This window comes from Nerophis ophidion, linkage group LG26 (assembly GCF_033978795.1).
Source record: "Nerophis ophidion isolate RoL-2023_Sa linkage group LG26, RoL_Noph_v1.0, whole genome shotgun sequence".
NCBI lineage: Eukaryota > Metazoa > Chordata > Actinopteri > Syngnathiformes > Syngnathidae > Nerophis > Nerophis ophidion.
Genome location: NC_084636.1, coordinates 30,964,670 through 30,974,876, shown reverse-complemented (window position 1 = coordinate 30,974,876; position 10,207 = coordinate 30,964,670). Strand labels below are relative to the sequence as shown.

At 46.2% G+C, this 10,207-nt stretch overlaps 1 protein-coding gene across 1 annotated transcript in view; it reads left to right on the top strand.

The window, feature by feature from the left end:
• gabrb3 (gamma-aminobutyric acid type A receptor subunit beta3) overlaps window positions 1-8,891 on the top strand; it is a 150,803-nt gene extending 141,912 nt beyond the window's left edge. The window contains exons 9-10 of the mRNA XM_061887978.1: window positions 3,497-3,741; window positions 6,652-8,891. Of these exons, the coding sequence (XP_061743962.1) occupies window positions 3,497-3,741; window positions 6,652-6,999 (593 nt within the window). The 3' untranslated portion in view covers window positions 7,000-8,891. The remainder of the gene's footprint in view (window positions 1-3,496; window positions 3,742-6,651) is intronic.
• The last annotated feature ends 1,316 nt before the right edge of the window (window positions 8,892-10,207 follow it).

Here is a 10,207-nt window from a genome sequence, read left to right as displayed (position 1 = left end):
TGTTGATGTCTCAAGGAGGGTAGAAATATAAGACCACACACACACACACACACACACACGCACACACACACTATTCATATACACACTGAATTCAACCATTTGTCTCTCCATTCACACACTCATATATACACAAACTACACGTGTCTGTTTATTCTCATAGATATACTTGTTGCAAATATATGTATGTTCATTCACGCACACGCACCGAATTCAAGCATGTGTGCCTCCATTCCCATTCACATGAAGCAAACATGTCTGTCCATTCACATATCCAGTAAACATACAATTATAACATATGTCCATTCCTGTATACACACACAATGTTGACATTAGTCTGAGTGCCCATTCATACTGTACACACATGATTTCGACATCTGTCGGTCCATTCACATACACACAGCTGTTGTAAGTCTCGTCACATACAGGCTAAATTCAAACATGTCTCTCTCCATTCACATACACACAATGTTAACGGATCTGTCAGTTTACATTTGTAGTGCACACACAATTTACATATCTGTCCGTTCACATGTATACACATCAATTCAATGTTTGTCTGTCCGCTCACATACAGTCGAGTGCAAACTTTGGCGCGTCTGTTCATTCACAGACACAGAATGTGAACATCTGTCAGTTCTGTCACATAAACACACGTGTGAATGGATGGACAAAGTCTAACCTAACATTCACATACACAAGGGAACAAAATGAGTGTGCATTTAAGATGTCGGATGTTAGCATTGATGCTAAGGCTAACAAAAGCGGTGTCCTGGCTGGTCCACTGAAATAGGCGGGTGTAGGCTAACATTGTGAGTCTGGAGGGTGTGGAGCTCCTATGAGAAGTGCAGCTATCACATATTGTGGCTTTAGTCTGAGGGAACGTTGCACCGCCTTCTCCTCAAATCTGAGGATTTTTTTGTTCTTGCCTCTCACGCTGGGAATCGATGCGATGGTCCCACACTGCTCTCCACTCTCCCCCGCACACGCCGCTCCAGCGCTACATTTTGGGACCGCTTACGCAACCGACGCGCAAGACACAGAAATAGACGAGACGCGGCGGTTCAGCCTGGAGACGCACACTGATTTCTCAGATGTTTTGTCTAAAAAAAATTATATACACACACACACACCTATATATATATATATATATATGTATATATATATATATATATATATATATATACATACAAATGTATACACACACAAATTTAAACCTTTTCTCACTCCTGCGCTTACCAAAGGCATGCGATAAAAGTAAGCATGCCCTAATTATTTTAAAACCTCTTCTCACTCCGGCACTTACCAAAGGCGTGCAGTAAAAATCTGAGTGTGATGTAAGCTTGGACCTTAAATCCTACTGAATAGCTCTTAATCTTCTTCCCTTTATGCGATTTCAAATTACCGGTATTGAAATCAGCCTCCTCCATTTTGAAAATGAACACAGGGGAAGTGTCACACGTGATGTCACAAGTTTGACCAGGCGGTAATACTAAGCGTGCGCTAATTATTTTGCGAAGCGAGTTTGACCCGACAGTAATTCAAGGCAGGCGCATAATATATGCCCTGCGGCAATTCAAGGAAATACTGTATATATATATATATATATATATATATATATATATATATATATATATATATATATGTATATTCATACATATGTATACACACAAACCTATATATATACTGTATATATATATGCATATGCATATATATATATATATATATATATATATATATATATATATATATATATATATGCATATGCATATATATATATATAAAGACATGCACCTCGGGATAGGTTGATTGGCAACACTAAATTGGCCCTAGTGTGTGAACATGAGTGTGAGTGTTGTCTGTCTATCTGTGTTGGCCCTGTGATACATTGGCGACTTGTCCAGGGTGTAACCGGCCTTCCGCCCGATCGTAGGTGAGATAGGCACCAGCGCCCCCCGCGACCCCAAAGGGGAATAGCGGTAGTAAATGGATATATATATATTTATATATGTGTGTATATATACACACACATATACATACATATATATATATATATATATATATATATATATATATATATATATATATATGTATATATATATATATATATATATATATAAATATATATACATATAATTGTAGTACATACATATAAGTATATATATATATATATATATATATATATATATATATATATATATATATATATATATATATATATATATATATATATATATGGAAGCTAGAAAAGAACCAAAAGCGCTAGAATGGGAAATAACAGAAAAACTTGTGTAAGGCACAGCAGGCAAAACAAAACTACTAGCGTGGGAGCTAAAGGAACCAAGGCTAGGCGCGGAAGCTAGCAAGAATAGAACAGGTTGACCGAAATCGAGAGTCAGCGTCGTCACCTGTTGTGTAGAACAAAAGCTAGGATGCGAAATCGAAAGAACGGAAAAGGCAGGCTTAAATAAGAAACTGTAATTACAAACAGGTGTGCGTCAAAAGTAAGGAACTGGTGAACTTAGTAGGCAACCAAACCAGGAAGTGCACAAATTCAAAAGTCATATGATCCGGGTGGCGGATCATAACACAATTATGTGTATATACATATATACACAATTTATATATATATATATATATATATATATATATATATATATATACACAAATACACAGGACTGAGGTTTTAAAAACTACCTCGGCAACCTTAGCTTCAGAAATAGAAGAGCCCCCCCCCCAGAGTCCCCGGACATTGCTTCCTCATTGGAAGACGTGTCGGTGGGATTCCAGAGGTCCACAGATCCAAGAAATCCCAAGTGGAAGTTGGCAGCACATCATCGCCACCAATAGTGTAAGGACAATTTGGTTTCAGAGTTGGTCCCAGATATGGCGGCCTGTAGACACATTGGGGGCTTTTGACCAATCATTTAGGAGATCCTTTGGCCAGACTCTCTCTGATTGGTCAAAAGCCCTTCTAGTGACTAAATGGCACCATGTTTGGGACCAACACTGAAACCGACTTGTTCATACTCTCTTTATCCACGGCTCCGGTCCCCACAATACACGTGTACATGTTTAGGCGGCAGATCCAGAATCGCTTCCAAGCCGTCCGGAAGTCGTTCTTCATAGCTTCCCCAAACTTCTGCCAGGTTTGAGTTTGAGTCCGCCAAATGGTCTGTCGGTACCTGTCGTCCGCCTGCGGAGTCCCATGAGGACAAAAGGACTCCCCCCTTCAACTTGAATCCTCACCGCTGGTAGGGTTCTGGGATTACCGCCATGACAGGCACCAACCACCTAGCGACCGCATGTCCATTCGGCTGCCTCAACGATAGAGGCACGGAACAGAGGACTCTCTCGTAACATGTCCGAAGTTCTTGCAGAGGTGGGAATTAAAACTCTCTGTCAGGAGACTCTGCCAGACGCTCCCATCAAGTAATCCAGTCTACAGAAATCCCTGGTATGCTTTGTAAATAAACCCAAAGAGTTGTTTGTGTTGCAGGCATCACCACCGTGCTCACCATGACAACCATCAACACCCACCTGAGGGAGACGCTACCCAAGATCCCCTACGTGAAAGCCATCGACGTCTACCTGATGGGATGCTTCGTCTTCGTCTTCTTGGCGCTGCTGGAGTACGCCTTTGTCAACTACATCTTCTTCGGGCGAGGGCCGCAGATCCAGAAGAGGCTGGCCGAGAAGGCGCTGAAGGCCAACAACGACCGCGCCAACTTCGACCGGCCCACGGTGAGGACGTTTTTTTTTCCACTGGCCTTCGTCTTCAATGAGCAGAAGAAGAAGACGTTCTTGAGGCATGCGGCTCACGGTTCAATTGGTTCGCCATTCTTGGGGAACAATTTGATTCAGAATCAAATCTGGGTTCAACATATCCATCCATTTCCTACCGCTTGTCCCTTTTGGTGTCACGGGGGTGGCTGGAGCCTGTCACAGCTGCATTTGGGCGGTCGGCGGGGTAAACCCTGGACAAGTCCGGTTCAGCACAATTCTTGCAATATAGAAATTATCCGGGTATCCGTCTCCAGGTTGGGAAGGAGATCTTTCCCCGAGTGGAGGAGTTCAAGTACCTCGGAGTCTTGTTCAGGAGTGAGGGAAGAGTGGATCGGAAGATCGACAGGTGGATCGGTGGGGCGTCTGCAGGGATGCGGACCCTGCATCGGTTCGTCGTGGTGATGAAGGAGCTAAGCCAGAAGGCAAAGCTCTCAATTTACTGGTTGATCTACGTTCCCATCCTCACCTATGGTCATGGTCTTTGGGTAATGACCACACAAGATCACAGGTTCGAGCCCCCGAAATGAGTTCCCTCCGTCGGGTGGCGGGGTTCTCCTTTGAGATAGGGGGAGAAGCTCGGCCATTCCGTAGATCTGAGTAAAGCCGCTGCTCCTCCACATCAAGAGGAGCCAGATGAGGTGGTTCCCGGAGGTCTCCCTGGGGAGGTGTTGAGGGCACGTAGGCCTGGTAAGAGGTCACGGGGAAGACTCAAAACAGGGTGGAGAGACTGTGTCTCCCAGCTGGCCTGGGAACACCTCGCAAACCCCCCGAGAAGAGCTGGACGCTAATGTTCCTCTTTAGTCCTGTAGGTGGCAGTACTGCTACCATAAAATATGCTAATGTTCTTATTTAGTCCTGTAGGTGGCAGTACTGCTACCATTACATAATGCTAATGTTCCTCTTTAGTCCTGTAGGTGGCAGTACTGCTTCCACCAAAATATGCTAATGTTCTTATTTAGTCCTGTAGGTGGCAGTACTGTTACAACTAAATAATGCTAATGTTCCTCCTTAGACCTGTAGGTGGCAGTACTGCTACCATAAAAATATGTCAATGTTCTTATTTAGTCCTGTAGGTGGCAGTACTGTTACAACTAAATAATGCTAATGTTCCTCCTTAGACCTGTAGGTGGCAGTACTGCTACCATAAACATATGCTAATGTTCCCTTTTGGTCCTGTAGGTGCTACCATAAAAATATGCCAATGTTCCTCTTTAGTCCTGTAGGTGGCAGTACTGCTACCACCAAAATATGCTAATGCTCTTCTTTAGTCCTGTAGGTGGCAGTACTGCTTCCAACAAAATATGCTAATACCCCTCTTTAGTCCTGTAGGTGGCAGTACTGCTACCACCAAAATATGCTAATGTTCCTCTTTAGTCCTGTAGGTGGCAGTACTGCTACCATAAACATATGGTAATGTTCCTCTTTAGTCCTGTAGGTGGCAGTACTGCTACCACCAAAATATGCTAATGTTCCTCTTTAGTCCTGTAGGTGTCAGTACTGCTACCATAAACATGCTAATGTTCCCTTTTGGTCCTGTAGGTGCTACCATAAAAATATGCCAATGCTCCTCTTTAGTCCTGTAGGTGGCAGTACTGCTACCACCAAAATATGCCAATGTTCCTCTTTAGTCCTGTAGGTGGCAGTACTGCTACCATAAACATGCTAATGTTCCCTTTTGGTCCTGTAGGTGCTACCATAAAAATATGCCAATGCTCCTCTTTAGTCCTGTAGGTGGCAGTACTGCTACCACCAAAATATGCTAATGTTCCTCTTTAGTCCTGTAGGTGGCAGTACTGCTACCATAAACATGCTAATGTTCCCTTTTGGTCCTGTAGGTGCTACCATAAAAATATGCCAATGCTCCTCTTTAGTCCTGTAGGTGGCAGTACTGCTACCACCAAAATATGCCAATGTTCCTCTTTAGTCCTGTAGGTGGCAGTACTGCTACCACCAAAATATGCCAATGTTCCTCTTTAGTCCTGTAGGTGGCAGTACTGCTACCATAAACATATGCTAATGCTCCTCTTTAGTCCTGTAGATGGCAATACCGCTAGCACAAAAATATGCTAACATTTGTCTTTAATCGTTTATGACTTTGTAGAAATAGTTTTGCATCATTTTGTCAGTACAAGATCATTAAAGTGAAGTGAATTATATTTATATAGCGCTTTTCTCTAGTGACTCAAAGCGCTTTACATAGTGAAACCCAACATCTAAGTTACATTTAAACCAGTGTGGGTGGCACTGGGAGCAGGTGGGTAAGGTGTCTTGCCCAAGGACACGACGGCAGTGACTAGGATGGCGGAAGCGGGAATCGAACCTGCAACCCTCAAGTTGCTGACACGGCCACTCTACCAACTGAGCTTTGCCGGTTATAAAGAACTCCTAGTCAACGTTCTAGGTGACGTTTGTTGCGTTTAGACCAGATGTTCCTCCGAGGGAATTAAAGCTGCCGGTCAATCCCGACTCCTTTTGATGACACATGAGCTGATCCTAAATGATAACCTGGGGATAGGTTGATTGGCAACACTAAATTGGCCCTAGTGTGTGAATGCGAGTGTGAATGTTGTCTGTCTATCTGTGTTGGCCCTGCGATGAGGTGGCGACTTGTCCAGGGTGTACGCCGCCTTCCACCCGATTGTAGCTGAGATAGGCACCAGCGCCCCCCACGAGCCCCAAACGGAACAAGCCGTAAAAAAATGGATGGATGGATGGACCCAGAACAGAATAGGTATTTTGCAATTCATTCCAAAGCTTTGGAGAGACCAACCATAAACATGACCAGCTTTGCTAAAGTACGCAAGATTATTATGAAAAAGGAACAATTAAAAGTTCTAAAGTGCGGTTCTTCACTCTGTCTTGGCTCAGGACGACTCCCAGGGCAACATCCTGCTGACCACCTTGGAGATCCACAACGAGGTGGGAGGTAACGAGGTCACCACCACGTTGTGCGAGACCACACATAACTCCGCCCCCTTGGCGCTGGACAACTCCTCGGGCGTCCAGCACAGGAGGAGCAGCGGGTGGTCGGGCCGCCGCAGCCTGGACAAGACCGTCCAGTTCAGGAGGAGCCGACTGAGGCGTCGCTCGTCGCAGCTCAAGATCAAAATCCCCGACCTGACGGACGTGAACGCTATCGACCGCTGGTCTCGCTTCATCTTCCCTTTCAGCTTCTCCTTCTTCAATGTCGTCTACTGGCTTTATTACGTCAACTAACTTGTGACTCTTTGTGCTGTTGTGTGTCGCAAACATGCTTTGTCTCTTTTGGAACCCGCCTGTGACCTCATGTCCTGACTCCAGACGCCAGCCAGTGTTGGAACACGCCCAAAATGATGCAACACGCCCACAAATGTTGCAACACGCCCACAAATTTTGCAACACGCCCACAAATATTGGAACACGCCCACAATGTTGGAACACGACCGCAATGTTGGAACTCTCCCACAATGTCGGAACACACCGACAATGATGGAACACACCCACAATGTTGGAACACGCCCACAATGTTAGGACACCCCCACAATGCTGGAAGACGCCCACGATGTTGGAACTCTCCCACAAAGTTGGAACACACCGACAATGATGGAACACACCCACAGTGTTGGAACACAGCCACAATGTTAGAAGACGCCCACAATGTCAGAAGACGCCCAGAATGTTGGAAGACAGCCATAATGTTTGAACACGCCCACAATGATGGAACATGCCCACAATGTTGTAACCCACCCACAAATGTTGGAACATGCCCACATATATTGCGACACACCCACAATTTTGGAACACGCCCACAATGTTGGAAGACGCCCACAATGTTGGAACACGCCCACAATGTTGGAACACGCCAACAATGATGGAAGACGGCCACAATGATGGAAGACGCCCACAATGTTGGAGCACGCCCACAATGATGGAAGACGGCCACAATGATGGAAGACGCCCACAATGATGGAAGACGCCCACAATGATGGAAGACGCCCACAATGTTGGAGCACGCCCACAATGATGGAAGACGCACACAATGTTGGAACATGCCCACAATGTTGGAACATGCCCACAATATTGGAACACGCCCACAATGATGGACCATGCCCACAGTGTTGTAATCCACCCACAAATGTTGGAACACGCCCACATATATTGCGACACACCCACAATTTTGGAACACGCCCACAATGTTGGAAGACGCCCACGATGTTGGAACACGCCCACAATGATGGAAGACGCCCACAATGTTGGAGCACGCCCACAATACTGGAAGACGCCCACAATGATGGAAGACGCCCACAATGATGGAAGACGCCCACAATGATGGAAGACGCCCACAATGTTGGAGCACGCCCACAATGATGGAAGACGCACACAATGTTGGAACATGCCCACAATGTTGGAACATGCCCACAATATTGGAACACGCCCACAATGATGGACCATGCCCACAGTGTTGTAATCCACCCACAAATGTTGGAACACGCCCACATATATTGCGACACACCCACAATTTTGGAACACGCCCACAATGTTGGAAGACGCCCACGATGTTGGAACACGCCCACAATGATGGAAGACGCCCACAATGTTGGAGCACGCCCACAATACTGGAAGACGCCCACAATGATGGAAGACGCCCACGATGTTGGAACACACCGACAATGATGGAACACGCCTAAAATATTGGAACACAGCCACAATGTTAGAAGACGCCCACAATGTCAGAAGACGCCCAGAATGTCGGAAGACGCCCAGAATGTTGGAAGACAGCCATAATGTTTAAACACGCCCACAATGTTGGAACACGTCCACAATGATGGAACATGCCCACAGTGTTGTAACCCACCCACGAATGTTGGAACACGCCCACATATATTGCGACACAACCACAATTTTGGAACACACCCACAATGTTGGAAGACGCCCACGATGTTGGAACACGCCCACAATGATGGAAGACGGCCACAATGATGGAAGACGCCCACAATGTTGGAACACGCCCACATATATTGCGACACACCCACAATTTTGGAACACGCCCACAATGTTGGAAGACGGCCACAATGATGGAAGACGCCCACAATGTTGGAACACGCCCACATATATTGCGACACACCCACAATTTTGGAACACGCCCACAATGTTGGAAGACACCCACGATGTTGGAACACGCCCACAATGATGGAAGATGGCCACAATGATGGAAGACGCCCACAATGTTGGAACACGCCCACAATGATGGAAGACGCCCACAATGTTGGAACACGCCCACATATATTGCGACACACCCACAATTTTGGAACACGCCCACAATGTTGGAAGACACCCACGATGTTGGAACACGCCCACAATGATGGAAGATGGCCACAATGATGGAAGACGCCCACAATGTTGGAACACGCCCACAATGATGGAAGACGCCCACAATGTTGGAACACGCCCACAATGATGGAAGACGCCCACAATGTTGGAACACGCCCACAATGATGGAAGACGCCCACAATGTTGGAACACGCCCACAATGATGGAAGACGGCCACAATGATGGAAGACGCCCACGATGTTGGAACACGCCCACAATGATGGAAGACGGCCACAATGATGGAAGACGCCCACGATGTTGGAACACGCCCACAATGATGGAAGACGGCCACAATGATGGAAGACGCCCACAATGTTGGAGCACGCCCACAATGATGGAAGACGCCCATAAATGTTGGAACACGCCCACATATATTGCGACACACCCACAATTTTGGAACACGCCCACAATGTTGGAAGACGGCCACAATGATGGAAGACGCCCACAATGTTGGAACACGCCCACATATATTGCGACACACCCACAATTTTGGAACACGCCCACAATGTTGGAAGACGGCCACAATGATGGAAGACGCCCACAATGTTGGAACACGCCCACATATATTGCGACAGTCACAATTTTGGAACACGCCCACAATGTTGGAAGACGCCCACAATGATGGAAGACGGCCACAATGATGGAACACGCCCACATATATTGCGACAGTCACAATTTTGGAACACGCCCACAATGTTGGAAGACGCCCACGATATTGGAACACGCCCACAATGATGGAAGACGGCCACAATGATGGAAGACGCCCACAATGTTGGAGCACGCCCACAATGATGGAAGACGCCTACAAATGTTGGAACATGCCCACATATATTGCGACACACCCACAATTTTGGAACACGCCCACAATGTTGGAACATGGCCACAAGTGTTGAAACACGCCCACAATGTTGGAACACGCCCAGAATGTTGGAACACGCCCACAATGTTGGAACACGCCTACAATGTTGGGACACGCCCAGAATGTTGGAACACGCCCAGAATGTTGGAACACGCCCACAATGTTGGAACACACCCACAATGTTGGAACACGCCCACAATGTTGGAACACGCCCAC